This window comes from Haplochromis burtoni, unplaced genomic scaffold, assembly GCF_018398535.1.
Source record: "Haplochromis burtoni strain Fernald_Lab_line unplaced genomic scaffold, NCSU_Asbu1 Contig_2168, whole genome shotgun sequence".
Classification (NCBI taxonomy): Eukaryota; Metazoa; Chordata; class Actinopteri; order Cichliformes; family Cichlidae; genus Haplochromis; species Haplochromis burtoni.
The window spans coordinates 1-15,598 of record NW_024584529.1 but is presented as its reverse complement, the minus strand read 5'-3'; the positions used below and the strand labels follow the sequence as shown (position 1 = coordinate 15,598).

Genomic DNA, 15,598 nt, shown 5'->3' with positions numbered 1-15,598 from the left:
AGAGATATAAAAACAAACAAAACTGACAGCGACAGACGAGCAGCCACGTACACCGGCGCCATCTTTGCCCTAGAATCCTGCAGGATTCTTTTGCCGTTAAGAACATACGGAGCGATGAAACCCAACGGGTAAAATATTGCTGCGACTGTGGACAAGATGCTGCGTACGGTTGGGGTTTTGTCCTTTACAGCTCTGTTGAATGTAAAACAATCCTTTTCTATGTTCCAATACATCCCGAGTGCTCTTTCTGTTTGTGATTCACTGAATGTCAAGTCCTTTGTTTTTGTGTCTGTTGCATGTTCTGAAGTAGGAATGTCTTTGAGTGCAACACTGTTGTTAGACACAAACTTATGTAACCTTAGTCCACCTTTCGCACATAGCTCACGTGCTGACTCAACTGCAGACACCAACAGAAATTGGAGGAAATGTCACTCAGCTACAGGTAATGTCTTGACCAGCATTAGTACATTACTTTCGTTTGGTTTAATTACACTTTTATTTTAATTGGAGATTGACAGTAACAACACTGTTTTTCTTTGAGCCAAAATTTCATTGAAGGAAATTTCAATGCAGCTTTGATGCTGGATGGAGACAGCAACGCATTTTAAAACCCTGACTTGGACTGTGGGAATCAAGTCTTTACAATACACACACACACACACACACACACGCACGCACGCACGCACGCACGCACACACACACCAGCCTGACCAATAAGAGCCAAGAGTTGCAGTGATAGGCAGGCTGAACCAGCAAATAGCCAGAAACAACTGGTCAGTGCAGCACCGCCTCAGGTACCACGTACAGATTTTAACTGGCTTCTGACTTTGTGTGGTGTGGAGTATGCTAGATTTTATATAAATATGGATGAGATTAGCTGGGGATGAACAAAATCTCCTTCAGCAACTACTAAATAGCCAGAAGGGGCCAGACAGTCAATATATGAATTCAGCGTTCCTACAGAACAGACCGTAAAGCATTCCCAAAAAGTCAAAACAATTATTTTAGCAGCTGATTTCTGTACTTAAAAAAACCCCAAACAAACATTTATTATAGCTCTATTATGTAGGTAATGTAGGAGACGTGGACACAAATACACAGAGGGTTAACGAGGGAAGTGGGAGCACACGGGGAACACAGGTGACACTGATAATCATAACGAGACACGGCAGGAGTAACACAACACTGACGGGAGACTATCAAAGTAAAACAGGAAGCACACAGAGACGCAGACCAGATTGGAAGAGAACACAGACATAGCGGGCTGGGAAAACATGGAATAAAACACAAGGAGGAGAAACGAGGCATGGGGGCTGGCAGATACACAGAGGGGGCACACAGGGGGTAAAGTCACGAGGGGAAATCAAATAAGCAACATCTTAACAGAACAACCGAGGGACCCTAAAGCTGACATCAAACAACAACAATACAAGACACACAAAAAACCAGGTAGAAGTCCCAGGACCATGACATGCAGGTGGTTACATATGGTTAAAATGATTCAAATGCACTAAGTATGCATGTTTTTCATATCAATATAGTCCATAACTTGATTACTGTCTGTAGCCCACATGATTAAACACTTTAGTTACATAAAACATGTGAGGTTAGATTTTATCTACTGTATAGCCTGTATAGTAAATTAATATGTAGCCCAATAAGTATAAAATCCAGAAAGCTACACAACATGGGGCGGTTCATTTACAAACACAGGTCTAACTTGAGTTTCACACAGTTTTTATTAGAAAACAATCAAATTGTTAAATGCTTCAAGTACACAAAATGTCAGAAATCTGCACCGTCATGAACAGAAATTTAAACCTAATTTTTCGTGATTTGTTGATTAACCCTCCGAGGTCTAAATCCCACGTTGTGCACATCAACATCACAGATTTGTACAAATAAAAGTTATAACAAAGACATGTTAAATATTAAGCACTGGAAACAGCTTGTTGTTTTGTTGCCATAGCGTTTTGTTTTGTCTCCATTTAAAAGATATCAAAATCTGAGCAAACAACTTGATGTCAAAAGAATCTCTGCACATTCCGCAGTCTTTGCTGCTAAAGTGACATCACAGCATTTAAGCATGTTTGAATGAAAACATCAGCATATGAACACAAAACTGAAGAGACACTGCAACCGAATGAAAGCAGACCACTATTTAGTGACATTTGGACGTTTCCCTGAGGATTAACTGCTGTGTAATCTACCAAGAACTAAAGTAAGCTCAAATTTCAGTTTATAAACTCAAGATCATTTACTTAAATATATAAAGCCTGATTTTCCTGCTTGCCAGGACAGTATTTATGTACTTTACATTGTGCAAGACTAGACTATATTTTCCATCATAGAGAGGATGATGTGGATCTATTATTCAGGAAAACAAATGAAGACTTAACTATTTGTCAGCTGATGTAATATTTGACAAATGATACATAAATTAGAAAATGTTCTTAATCATATCTTAGAGTGACAGAAGCTCTTTTTAACACGATTATTTCTCAGATTATTTTGTTCATTTAGGAAAATAGAGAAGACGTAAGTTTTGTTCTCAAACAAACTATTAGAATTTCTGAGAAACTGAGCCTACGTGCACATGTACACGGCTATTTTTGAAAGCGCAGCTTTGTCTCTGCATTTGGGCCTTTCGTCCACACCTAAACAGCAGATTGAGTCACTGAAAGGTGAGATTTTTAAAAAGCACGTTTTTGTGTTTAGGTGTGGACGAGGAAAACGGACATTTACTCAGGCAATGTCAAAAGTGTGCGCCGCTGTTGAAGTCAGCTGTGGCCACGTTAGTGTTTACATGAGATCAATTTCTACAATGGCAGATGTAGACAACATACTGTGTCTGTTAATCTTAGTATCTGCAGTTTTTACACGCTTACATCAGACGTGGATTCTACATTCAACACAGACGCTCTCCCAACCCAAATCCTGACGTCGGTTTGGAATAAATGTAATTTAAAAAAATGACATTTATGTATGCTGTATGCATTTAGTCCACTCCAAAGTTGTGAGTCTGTCTTTAGTTATTAACATTTGAAACGATGAAGGCACGTGAAAGTAACACAAAATTAGCTGCTTTTCCAGAAAAAGACAAAAACTTCTCAGAAGTACGTAAGGTTTTATGAGGTTTTCCCACCCAGGCTTCTAGACTTCTGATTGGCCAACATTTCCACACGGTTAAGATTTGGCGTGTTCTTGACAGCGTTTCACTTTGTTTTTAGCGTTTAGATGTGGAAGGAGATATTTTTTCAAAACTGCACATGTGGACTGGATTTTTTTTTTTTTTTAAACGAAAAAGGAAAAACGTCCGTTTTCAAACATAGCCGTGTACGTTTGGACGCAGCCTAAAGTCATCACCAAAAAAGCAAATTCTCTGAACATTCTGGGTTGAGGTTTAGTGATCATTGTTGTTTTGTGTTCCTTGTAGTCAAAATGAGTGCAAGTGGAGACGGACCACAAAATAACCAAAACGGTAAGCACATGTACTCAGTCTTGAAATTGATGAAAAACAGATTTTCAGCAGATAGTTATGGATGTTAATTAAAAGATTTAATGATCTTGCAGGCCAACAGGTTAACCCACAAAGGTTCCCAAATGGAGATCAGGAACCTGCTAATGGCTTCCTGAACGATCTGTATCTCGCTCTCCATGATTTTTGTTGCTATCTAGATGAGCTAATAGCTTCAGTACTGGCACAATATGACAATTACCTTTACGGGGACGAAGACGATGACGACGACGACGACGACGACGACGACGACGACGACGACGACGACGACGTGATGACGACGATGATGACGACGACAATGACGACGACAATGACGACGACGATGACGGCGGCGACGGCGACGGCAACGATGACGACGACGACGTTCAAAATATTCATGTGAGGGACAATAATGCCAATGGTGACAACGATGAACAGCACGGGGATCACAATGCTGTGGTTGTGATCATTTTCAATGTTGGTGGCATTGAAAATGAGGAGGCATTTGAAGGCCGCATGGATGGTCGCCAGTACATCCCAGAAGAGGACCCTCAGCCAGGTGTTTCCAGGAAGAGGTCTAGAGAGAGGGATGAAGATTTGGGACCAAACAAAAGAATGAGATGGAGCGATGATGACTCTGAAGTATTTGAAGATGCGCACGAAGAGCTTGAACATGAAACTGGAGGCTCGAGGAAGCGTTCCCGAGAGGATTTTGAGGAAGAAGAGGAATACTTGCCTGTGTGCAAACTTCAGAGGTTTTCAATTGAGTCGACCAGCAGCAATGAAGACTAAGACTGCTTCGGTTTTTTCAGTATCCTTTCAGTAATCTGATGGCCTACTCAGGTGATCCTGAATCCTCTATGCTGCAATAAGCTGGGCATACACTGTGCTGTGATTTTTCAGTCGCGTTATTCGGCTCCTGATCAAACTGTAGGATTGACTCGCAGGGGTGAGAAGTTTGATCAAGGCCAAACTCGGGACGATCCCCAAAACGATCGCACGACTGAAAAATCGGCTCAAAATGGGCCAAAAATCGCACAGTGTATGCCCAGCATTAGGCTGCCGGGGGATTCCCATGATGCACTGGGTGTTTCTTCTTCACCCACTATGTTTAATAGACCTCTCTGCACTGAATGGTACTTGTTATTAACCTCTGTCTCTGTTCCATGTCTTTATACTATTTTCCTTGCCCCTCCCCAACCGGTCGCAGCAGATGGCCGCCCCTCCCTGAGCCTGGTTCTGCTGGAGGTTTCTTCCTGTTAAAAGGGAGTTTTTCCTTCCCACTGTCGCCAAAGTGCTTGCTCATAGGGGGTCATATGATTGTTGGGGTTTTCTTTGTAAGTATATCTTACAATATAAAGCGCCTTCAGGTGACTGTTGCTGTCATTTGGCGCTCTTTAAATAAAATTGAATTGAAAATTAAATAGATGTCACTGTGATGATTTCTTCCCTGCATAGAAAGCTTAGACCCAAATGCAGATTCAATGCACATGGTTAAACTATTTATGAGACTTTGTTTAAAGAGAGGGAATGGAGAACGTGGCTCGAGCTAGGAGTGTCAGCAGACAGCAGGAACCAGAGGAAAAGCTATCGAGAGACTGAACACCTGGCTGCTGATGGGAACAATCCAACGGGAATTCTGCAACAGAGGGAGAAGAAGTTGCTGGACGGGTAAGGGAGTTTGAGGGTAGGATGAGTATGTTGGCAGAGGAGAGCTAAACACAGGGAAAACAAGGTTAAACACAGGGAAGGAGCACGCCAGAACTGGAGCAGAGGGGAAGCCTAGTTACCACTGGAGATGGCAGAACAAACTGGCGAGGAGTAGCAGGCAGCGCTGGTTTAAGAAGCCCTCCTGCTGATTGTTTGCAGATGAGGCCCAGGTGAGATGCTGGAAACTCCACCTCTGAAGTGTGGACACAGTATCCCCATTCCAAGTGGAAAAGCCCCTCAGACACTTCCATGGTGCATGACAAGAAGGATGAGAAAGCATTCATGGTCCATCCATCCCTCCGTCAGCGTAATGCCTAAAAGTTTATTCAGATGTAAATGTATTACATTTTTTAATAAAGATCATCAGTGTTTTTAATGACGCTGCATTTCATTCATGTGTCTCTATTGGACAGTGTTGTAGAAGTTACAGAAGACAGGAATCAGTTCCAGCTTGGCCTGACATTTGATCACTAGTGATGTGTGATACCACTGATTTCCTTTCCGATCCCATACCAAGTAAAATTCAGGGTGGTATCGACGATACTGCTCCGATACTTTGTACAAAAACTTTACTCTTTTATTGTATCTCAAATTATAGCGTCATAATCATTACAGGACATCAGATTACTTGTTCTTATCACTTAATAATGCAGAATTCATCATATAGAAATCAAAAACCTGAAGTTGTGCACTATGTGAACACCTTGCCTGCCTGCAGCACTAAAGGACTCCCTGAGAGACGTCTGTCTCACCCTAGCAGCACCCGTCCTTCTCCTCCTCTTCAGTTTGCCTCAACATAAGCTCGTCATATTCTGTGATATGATTTACTTTGAGGTGTTTGACAAGGTTAGTGGTGTTGCCACAACACCTCACTTTCTTGCCACATGTATCGCAAACCACGTCTCGGCTGTTTGTGGATGTAAAATACGTGCGCACATGACTCCAGTTACGCTCAGCCATTGTTGTGAGTGCGCACGCCACAGGCTGCCACACATTTATACAGCCGTATTTCACACATGACTATAAAAGGCGGAAGAGGGAGTAGTTCTTTCCAATGTAGACAATCTGAATGATAGTTTCTTTCCACTGCGTTCCTGTTAATGAAAAACTACAATTTCACCCAAAATGATTCAAATATCGATATTTTAATGTGGAAACCTTCTGTTTCCACATCTGGACTTTCTGTTGCTGCCCACGCGGGTGAAACTTTCTTTGAAGTGGCTCATTGAAGTTGTAATTGATAATCAATTCCCACACAATGTGAGAATCCAATCAATTTGTTTATCAGGGGAAAGGTGTGATTTTTTTAGGACACTGGAGCCTAACATTAACCGGTTTAAAATTAGCTTATTTCCATAAGAAGAAAAACATACTGAGAAAGAGATCACCAAAATATACATGTACAAATGTGAAATAGTCATATGTAGTGTGAAAGAGCTATTTGACATCTTTAAATTCAAAGTAATGTATAAATCCACTTACATAAAACATGAAAAGGCGGCGCAGCGATGCCCATCTCAGCCAGTGTATGATGGTGGGGCAAGATGGCAGCTTCCACAACATGACGCCAGCTCCTATGTATTTTTAGTAGATAAATGATACGTTTATGTATCAATTTGTTGGAAGATGTAATTACACCTTAATTATGTAATTAGAAGCAAAAATGATGTTTTTTAATCAAATCACCTCAAAAAATTACTGTACTTACTTTCTAAATCATTCTTTACCTCTGAAAGGGGTGGCTGTGGCTCAGGAGGTGGAGCAGGAGGTGGAGCAGGTCATCTACTAATCAGATGGTTTTTGGGTCGATCCCTGGCTGCTCCAGACTGCATGCTAACTGTCCTTGGGCAAGACATTAACCCCAAGTCACTCTCTGATGCATTCATCAGAGTATGAATGTGTGTGAATGTTAGATAGAAAGCACAGAAAAAGGGCTTCTATGAACAGGTGTGAATGAGGCAACCTGTATAGAGCGCTTTGAATGTTCAGGTAGAGTAGAAAAGCACTGTAAAAGTTTCTCTGTGTTGATTTCTTTTGGACCTCAAACATTACTCACCTTGTTGCAGGTTTCTTTATTAATGCTGAAAACCCAGTGTAGCATCCAGTCGAACTGAGAAGGCCAGAACTGATGGTTGTTGAATGACCTTTATTATTCCTTGCCGTGTATCAGACAACGAACCAACGTAAGAGCTAGACAAACAAATAAAACAATTACCATATTATTCATGTAACAGCATCTTAACCGCTCATTACGCTGGTCTAACCGTTTTCTATTAAACTATATAATACATATTATGCATTTCAGATAGGGCTGCCACGATTTGTCGACTAGTCACGATTACGTCGACTATCAAAATCGTCGACGACTGATTTAATAGTCGACATGTCGTTTGAAGCTTTGTAAGATCGCAAAAGACGCAGGAATAATAGCAGGATTTAAGAGTGTAATAACGGACTGAAACAGAAGATGGCAGCACTGCTTTTACAAGGATGCCAGCTGCCGTTAAACCCCGAAGAAGAAGAAGCAGCTGTGTCCCAGAATTCATAGCGCGGCCCAGCTTAGTTTCCAACAATGGCGGTAGCTAGTTAGTTTTAATATTACTCTTATTATTCTTTCTGGGTCACAAAATAAACGTTTAACGTATTTTCAGGCGAGAATGTAGCTGTGTAAACCTCAAATATCGGCTCAGTTTATCAGGACACCACATATTTTCAAAAGCGCTCTGACGTTTTCGGAGACGTCTGTTACCCACTAGCTCGATAGCTAGCCGGGGGCTAGGTCACTAGCGCTGTGAGAACACCGGACTCCCGGCAAATTGTTTTCAAACCCACCGCCGTCTTTCGCGACTCAGGTTAAATATATATGAGTCACTTAGATAAATTAAAAATGTTGTTGTTTGGCTTTTTTTTTTTAGTATTTTATTTGTTCCTGAGTAAATCGGTTTGGCTGAGATTAAAGTTATAGTTTTTACACAGCTGAATAAACGTCAAGCAGACAGCTGATTATCAGAAGTGTGAGATGCTGGAGAATATACTCCGGTGTCCTGTTATATTTTAGATAGCAAGGAGTTTATTAAACTTTACCGAAACAATCTGCAAATTTCATTAAAATTGAATAAACTATCATCTTGTCTTTATTTTTAGTTAGCACCTTAAAAGCTTAAAGCTGTAAGCTAATGATAGTTATATAAGAGCAGATGCTGCTGGTGCAATAAGCTGTAGTTTTACGTCCAGTGGATGATGATCTGATTAGTCGACTAATCGCATAAATAATCGGTGACTAGTCGACTATCAAAATAATCGTTTGTGGCAGCCCTAATTTCAGATTGCTCAAATTAAATCATATACATTACAAACCTTGTTCCCCTGTCGACTGTAGCTAGAACCATTCGTTTTTGTACAATTTAACTATATTCTTCTCTCCCTTTTCTCCGTTAGCATTAGTTTTCCGTTTTCTTCCGTCTCTTTTGCACATCAAGTTGTTTACCGTTACATCATTCACTTCCGGTCACACAGGAAGTTACCAAACTAAAAGCACAAATGTTATATTACGTGAATATGCGCTAGCTTTACATATCCGCCGTTACACTCCCACCAAATTATTTGCTGTTACAAACAAATAAAACGCAAATAATTTCTAAACAGGTAACTTAACAATAATAATACCTTTGTATATGCAACAACAAATTTTCATTGCGTTTTAACTTCTTAATGCATCTTGCTTTTCGCAACTTTCTAACAGTAGAACCAACTTATGAACTGGGCGTTCCACTGTAGACATCTTATGCAAACGTTCACCCTTTTTACTAAGGTTTCTGTCTGCAAAGGTTACTTTGACCTTTCTCACAAGTCCATCTTTGTCTGTTATGGTGTCCACAACCCTACCAAGTCTCCATTGGGATCGTGGCAGTATTTCTTCCTTGTCCATCACTATGTCACCTACTTGCATATTCCTTTTAGCAGCATGCCATCTCTGCCGAACCCTGATGTTGTGAAGATATTCTCTCTTCCATCTGCCCCAAAATTGCTCTGTCAGGTATTGTACCTGACGCCATTGCTTCCGAGCATACAGATCCTCTTTAACAAACTGTCCTGGAGGAGGCAAAGCTGTTGTGGTTTTCATAGTTAGGAGATGATTTGGAGTTATTGGTTTCAAACTGTTTGGATCATTGAGATTGTCTGTCGTCAACGGGCGGCTGTTTACTATTGCAGCTGCTTCATAGAGAAAGGTTCTGAGCGATGAATCGGTGAGTCGTCTCTTTGCGAGAGCAAGTGTGGCGTTGAGGACGTTTCTCACAGTCCGAATTTGTCGTTCCCATACTCCACCTGCGTGGCTAGCATGGGGTGTGTTAAACACAAAATCACATTGTTTTTCAGATAGAAAGGTTGTCAGTTTTTCAGTGTCTATTTCATTCAGTGCTGCACACAGTTCATTTTTGGCACCTACAAAGTTAGTACCTCGATCACATTTTATTTGTCTGACAGAGCCTCTCAGAGCTATAAAGCACCTTAGTCCATTAATGAAAGCGTCCGTAGTCAGGTCTTCTAACATTTCTACGTGTACTGCTCGGAAATAGAAACAAGTGAAAAGGAGAGCGTACCTTTTGTTTTCTTTTCTTGCTTGTTTGGTTAGGAACGGGCCAAAAACATCCATACCACAGTATGTGAAAGGCGGAGAGTGTTCGACTCTTTCTGTGGGGAGATCTTTCATTTTTTGTCCTTCCACAGCTCTCCTTAGTCTCCGACATGTCACACACTGACGAATGTAGTCTGATACTGTTTGACTTAGCTTGGGAATCCAATAACCGCTGGACCGTATTTCATTCATTGTGAAGCTCTTTCCTTGATGATTTATTCTTTCGTGACAGTGAGCGATTATGAGTTTAGTAATATGATGGTCTCTTGGAATGACAGTTGGATGTTTGAATGTGTTAGGAAGCGATGAGTGTTGTAGCCTTCCTCCCACCTTGAGCACATTGTCTTCGTCCAAGAAAGGATCCAAGTTGTACATTTTGTTGCTCTCATGTAGTGCCTTTCCTTTGCTTAATGTCTTTATCTCATCTGAAAATGTTAGTCCTTGTAAGTTTTTGATAATCACCATTTCAGCGTTTTGTCTTTCAGTTACAGTGCTGAGTGACTTTGATTTGTCTCTGAGTAAGAAACGCTTGAGACGTGCTATGGCACTGACAGCATGTGACCAGGATGAGAACCTTGTGAGACGGTCACAGAGACTTCTGTGTTCTGTAGTTTGGCTGTTGAGTGTTTGCACTTTTCTCACCTCTGGATCTCCCACCAAAAGTTCAATAGACTCTTTAGTTGGAAGATTTAACTTCCTTTCCCATAAGAACTGAGGGCCTGTGAGCCAGTTTGATGATAGCAGTTCTGCTACTGATGTGCCCCTTGATGTTATGTCAGCGGGGTTTTCACTCGTCGGTACATAGAACCATTGCTGTGGTGCAGTATTGTTACGTATTTTTTGCACTCTATTGGCAACGAATGTGTGGAAGCGTCTTGCTTCATTGCTAATGTACCCCAGCGTGACCTTTGAATCTGTCCAAAAGAACTCTTCCACATTGTCATAGAGTAACTCTTCCTTTAGCATGCTGCTTACTGTGATTGATACTGCAGCTGCGGTCAACTCTAGCCTCGGAATTGTGGTAACCTTTGTTGGAGAGACTCGAGCTTTGCCCATTACAAAACTACAGTGTACCTCTTTGTTTTTGTTTATCAGTCTTAGGTAAGTGCACTGTCCATATCCTGTCGTACTTGCATCAGAAAAGTGGTGCAATTCTCTTTTTACCACATCTCCAAACGATGCAGGAACATAACATCTGTTTATTTGCAACCTTTTCAGGTTGTGCAGATCTTCTTTCCAGCACTGCCATTGCGGGTTGAGATGTTCAGAGAGTGGATCATCCCAGTCTGTACCTTGGCAGCACATTTCCTGCAGGATTCTTTTGCCGTTAAGAACGTACGGAGCGATGAAACCCAACGGGTCAAATATTGCTGCGACTGTGGACAAGATGCTGCGTCTGGTTGGGGGTTGGTCCTTTACAGCTCTGTTGAATGTAAAACAATCCTTTTCTATGTTCCAATACATCCCGAGTGCTCTTTCTGTTTGTGATTCACTGAATGTCAAGTCCTTTGTTTTTGTGTCTGTTGCATGTTCTGAAGTAGGAATGTCTTTGAGTGCAACACTGTTGTTAAACACAAACTTGTGTAACCTTAGTCCACCTTTCGCACATAGCTCACGTGCTTCTCTTGTGAGTTGTACAGCGTCTTTCACTGTCTCAACGCTTGTTACCCCATCATCGACATAGAAGTCTCTGGTTATAAACTGTGCCGCTACGGGGTACTTGGAGCTGTTCTCTTTGGCTAAGCGTTTAAATCCGTAATTTGCACAACCAGGTGACGAAACAGCGCCAAAGAGATGTACAGCCATTCGATAAGCTTGAGGTGGTTTGCTCATGTCTCCTCCCTTCCACCATAAAAAGCGTAGGTAGTCGCGATCGTTTGTATTGACTTTGAATTGGTGGAACATTTTTTCAATGTCGCACATTAGTGCTACCCGATGTTGTCGGAAGCGGACAAGCACGCCGGTCAGGTTGTTTATCATGTCAGGGCCATTTAGTAAATGGTCGTTAAGACAGGTACCCTTGTGTCTGGCTGAACAATCGAACACCACACGTAACCGTTCTGGTTTCTTTGGGTGATAGATGCCGTGGTGCGGTATGTACCATGTCTCACCTTCAGGTCCATTATCATCAGTCTCTTCGGCATCACCCCTTTGTATAATGTCATTCATATATGTGACATAGTCCCTTTTGTATTTTTCATTGCGCATTAGTTTACGTTTGAGCTGATTGAGTCTGCTCTCGGCGAGTTGTCTGTTATCTGGCATTTGTGGCCTTTCTTTAAATGGCAATGGCATTTCATAATGTCCCTTTTCTGTTTGTGTTATGCCTTGTTCAAGTTTCTCAAGAAACCTAAGGTCGTCTTGAGACACCATCTTTTCGTTTATTTCGTTTTCTTTAAAGTCCCTTTCTAGTGCACGTATTGCATCTGCGGGAGTACATGGAGGCATTTCTTTAACAGTTATTCTGTGACAGAGACTCCTTGTTGTCTCTGATGCATTGCATGGCACTGAGTTGCCAACTATGCTCCATCCTAAATCAGTTTGGATGGCATATGGCTCATTGTCTTTACCTAAGAGTACTTGTCTGGGCACCAGAGCTTGGGGACAAGTATAACCTATCAGGAGACTCACCTCACAACTGAGGAGCGGTGGGATCTCATCTGCAATGGACGACAAATGACTCCACAGTTTTGCCGTGTCACATGTTGGTATGTGTTCTCTATTTGCAGGTATGAAGTCCTTTGTGTAAGCAGTTGGGAGCCTTAGCACTGTTGCTGAATTGTAACCTCTCACTAGAAGATCACACACCTTTCCACTGCTTACTACTGCGTTTTTACCCATCATTGTGGTTAGTCTGAGTTTGACAGGGCACACATTTGCTTGCAGTTTCTGTGTTACATCCTGATCTATAAAAACAGTGTCACTCTGCGTGTCTAGTAGCGCATAGACTAGTTTTTCCCTTTGTGGATTAGCAGCCGTTGAGACCCATACTGGGATTATCATGGAGGTGCTGACTGTGTGTTCTGCTCTAGCGACATTTAACGCAATGGCTGTTGCACTTTCAGGTGAGTTCCCTTGTGTTGCGTTGTCTGTACTCACTTGAGCTTGCTTTTCTCTTTGCAGACTGATGCTGTAGTTCTCATCGTGAAGACAGGTCGGGTGTCTCTTAGAGCAGGTTTCACAAGTGAGACGCCGTTTGCAGTCCTTAGCACTATGACCTTGCTTTAAACAACCATAACAATGTTTATTATCCTTTACATGTTTCTTTTTCATTTCCAGGGTCATTTGCAGAAACTTTGGGCACTTTATAAGTGGATGCGACTCTTGGCACAGTGTGCATGAAGAACTGTTGTATATTTTAGTCTTTGCATCTCGTTCAGTTGTGTTAATGTTGAATACACTTGCCTTGTTTCTTTTGACTTCTCTTGTGTTTCTTTTGTCATCATTTGTTTCCGTGGAGCGAAGTGCATGTATGGAAGTGACTGGGTTGCATGCTACTTCTGCTTCAAGTGAGAGAAAGGAGGCAAATTCACTGAAGCTGGGGAATTCACCACCGTCCATGAGTGTCTTTGTTACATGCCTGTTCCATCTTGTGTTTATCCAGTCTGGCAGTTTATGCAACAGTTTCTGATTTTCTTCACAGTCATTGAGTATTTGCAGTCCTTTCACATGAGGCATGGCAAGTGTGCATGCATTCACAAAATCAGCAAAGTTCCTTAGCCCATCAGCATCTCTCGACTGTATTTTAGGCCAACTAGATAACTTCTCTCTAAATGCCCTTTGTAGCACGAATGGTTGGCCGTACCTTTGGTTTAACTTTGCCCAAGCGTCGTTATACGCTTCTTCATCATTTCTGAAGAAAGTCCCTTCAAGGCACTTGCGAGCTGAGCCGGTTACATACCTTTTCAGATAGTACAGTTTATCTGCTGCTGACATGCCAATTTGTTCAATAAGTGACATGAAAGTGGATTTCCATTCGATAAATTTTATTGGCTCACCACTAAACATAGTTGGTTCTGGCGTGGGGAGTCTATTTATTCTTATGCTGTCTTGTACCGCCTGTGCAAGCTGGCTGACACTAGGAGGGGCTGTTGGCGCCGGTATGGAGTATGATGGTACAGTGTGTTTGGGTGTGTGCTCTGGGTTCACCTTTTCCATCTTAACTGAATATGCATCATCAAGTTGCGACAACTCTCTGTTGTAGGCGTCCAACCTGGCGCGAGCGGCTTCCACCTCCCTTTCGGCTTTCAGGCGTTCCAACTCTGATGTTTGAGCTGCCATTTGTTTCTTATGCTCCTCTTCTAGAGCCTTTATCTTTTCCTTCTGTCTTTGTTCCTCTTGTACAATCTTGTACTCTGCCTCCTTTGCTGCTAGTTCTGCTGCTGCATCTGCTCGTTTTGAAGCAAGATGTGAGGCTGAAGACAGTTGGCTACGTTTCGATGCTGCAGTTGAACCACAGATGGATTGGGCATAATCATGTTCTAATAGTCTGCGTAGACGTTTTCTTTCATATTCTCCATCAAAATCTCCATCTACACCGCTTATTCTTTCCAGGATGACTTTCACGATGTCATGAGTAACTGCTTCACATGCATCGGTTTTTCTTTGTATGTCTGATGAAGGTGCAATGTGACTTCTCATTTCAGTGTACAACTTTAGCAGTTCATCTTTTCTTTGCTCTACATCATCTGCAAGATCTGCCATTTCTTTCTCTGAAATGTCCAACTTTAATCTTTCTCTTGTTTCTCGCACTCGTATTTTCCATTGTTCATAAAGAGTTAATAGTCTTTTTTCTTTTTTACTTATCTCTTCTTTCTGATAAGTTATCATTTTTTCGGTTGGCACCTTGGCTCTTTCTGAACGCCTTGGAATCGCGGAGTTACTTTGAGCTTTATCTTGTGGCTCATTTAATATTTGTTCTTTGTTTGCAAACTGTTCATTAATGTCTTCTTCTGGATCCTCCATTTTAACTTTATTTTCCTTATGCCTTTCACCGTTTTGTTCTCTGACCTGCTTCTGCCATCTGCTGGACGTTGTGGGAATTGCCGTTAAACCTTGAGCCCTCGTGGTGTAGCAAAATGGCGGCGGTCAAGCTCTTACTGTAGCATCCAGTCGAACTGAGAAGGCCAGAACTGATGGTTGTTGAATGACCTTTATTATTCCTTGCCGTGTATCAGACAACGAACCAACGTAAGAGCTAGACAAACAAATAAAACAATTACCATATTATTCATGCAACACCATCTTAATCACTCATTACGCTGGTCTAACCGTTTTCTATTAAACTATAGAATACATATTATACATTTCAGATTGCTCAAATTAAATCATATACATTACAAACCTTGTTCCCCTGTCGACTGTAGCTAGAACCATTCGTTTTTGTACAATTTAACCATATTCTTCTCTCCCTTTTCTCCGTTAGCATTAGTTTTCCGTTTTCTTCCGTCTTTTTTGTACCTCAAGTTGTTTACCGTTACATCATTCACTTCCGGTCACACAGGAAGTTACCAAAATAAAAGCACGAACGTTATATTACGTGAATATGCGCTAGCTTTACATATCCGCCGTTACACACAATAGATGTGTTTGGAGGTTTTATTGCAAATTGTGCATTGCTATCTTGGTTTTAATTACCCTCGGCCCGCAGTATATGTGGGCATCTGTCAAAGGTCATTTGGATTTACCAGACCGATTTGAAAACAACATGAAAAAAATGAATGCTTTGAGCCATGACTGAATTTATCCTTATCCTT

The 15,598-nt window shown here is 41.6% G+C and overlaps 3 protein-coding genes across 7 annotated transcripts; 1 reads left to right on the top strand and 2 right to left on the bottom strand.

Annotated features, from left to right (window-relative positions):
- Positions 1 to 10: 10 nt before the first annotated feature.
- On the top strand, positions 11 to 4,788 carry LOC121813654 (two-component response regulator ORR7-like). 3 transcript variants are annotated; one of them, XM_042217542.1, is made up of 3 exons: positions 11 to 442; positions 3,437 to 3,481; positions 3,574 to 4,788. In XM_042217542.1, the coding sequence occupies exons 1-3, from the start codon at positions 157 to 159 to the stop codon at positions 3,897 to 3,899; spliced, it is 657 nt and encodes a 218-aa protein (XP_042073476.1). In that variant the 5' UTR covers positions 11 to 156; the 3' UTR covers positions 3,900 to 4,788. The 3 variants fall into 3 exon arrangements, with proteins under 3 accessions (XP_042073476.1, XP_042073478.1, XP_042073477.1); XM_042217544.1 differs by lacking the exon at positions 11 to 442 and adding an exon at positions 686 to 794; XM_042217543.1 differs by lacking the exon at positions 11 to 442 and adding an exon at positions 817 to 2,221.
- A 33-nt stretch (positions 4,789 to 4,821) lies between these two features.
- LOC121813653 lies at positions 4,822 to 11,405 on the bottom strand. Of its 3 annotated transcripts, XM_042217541.1 has the most exons (6): positions 8,564 to 11,405; positions 7,263 to 7,396; positions 6,915 to 7,048; positions 6,689 to 6,780; positions 5,287 to 5,520; positions 4,822 to 5,135 (listed from the first exon to the last, which is right to left on the bottom strand). In XM_042217541.1, the coding sequence occupies exon 1, from the start codon at positions 11,304 to 11,306 to the stop codon at positions 8,907 to 8,909; it is 2,400 nt and encodes a 799-aa protein (XP_042073475.1). In that variant the 5' UTR covers positions 11,307 to 11,405; the 3' UTR covers positions 4,822 to 5,135; positions 5,287 to 5,520; positions 6,689 to 6,780; positions 6,915 to 7,048; positions 7,263 to 7,396; positions 8,564 to 8,906. The 3 variants fall into 3 exon arrangements, with proteins under 3 accessions (XP_042073475.1, XP_042073473.1, XP_042073474.1); XM_042217539.1 differs by having other exon boundaries at positions 4,822 to 5,520; XM_042217540.1 differs by having other exon boundaries at positions 4,822 to 5,520; positions 6,915 to 7,043.
- LOC121813652 lies at positions 11,332 to 15,407 on the bottom strand. The gene is made up of 3 exons (XM_042217538.1): positions 15,187 to 15,407; positions 11,511 to 15,039; positions 11,332 to 11,403 (listed from the first exon to the last, which is right to left on the bottom strand). Exons 2-3 carry the CDS (start codon positions 14,805 to 14,807, stop codon positions 11,332 to 11,334), a joined length of 3,369 nt encoding a protein of 1,122 aa, XP_042073472.1. The 5' UTR covers positions 14,808 to 15,039; positions 15,187 to 15,407.
- Between the last annotated feature and the right edge of the window lie 191 nt (positions 15,408 to 15,598).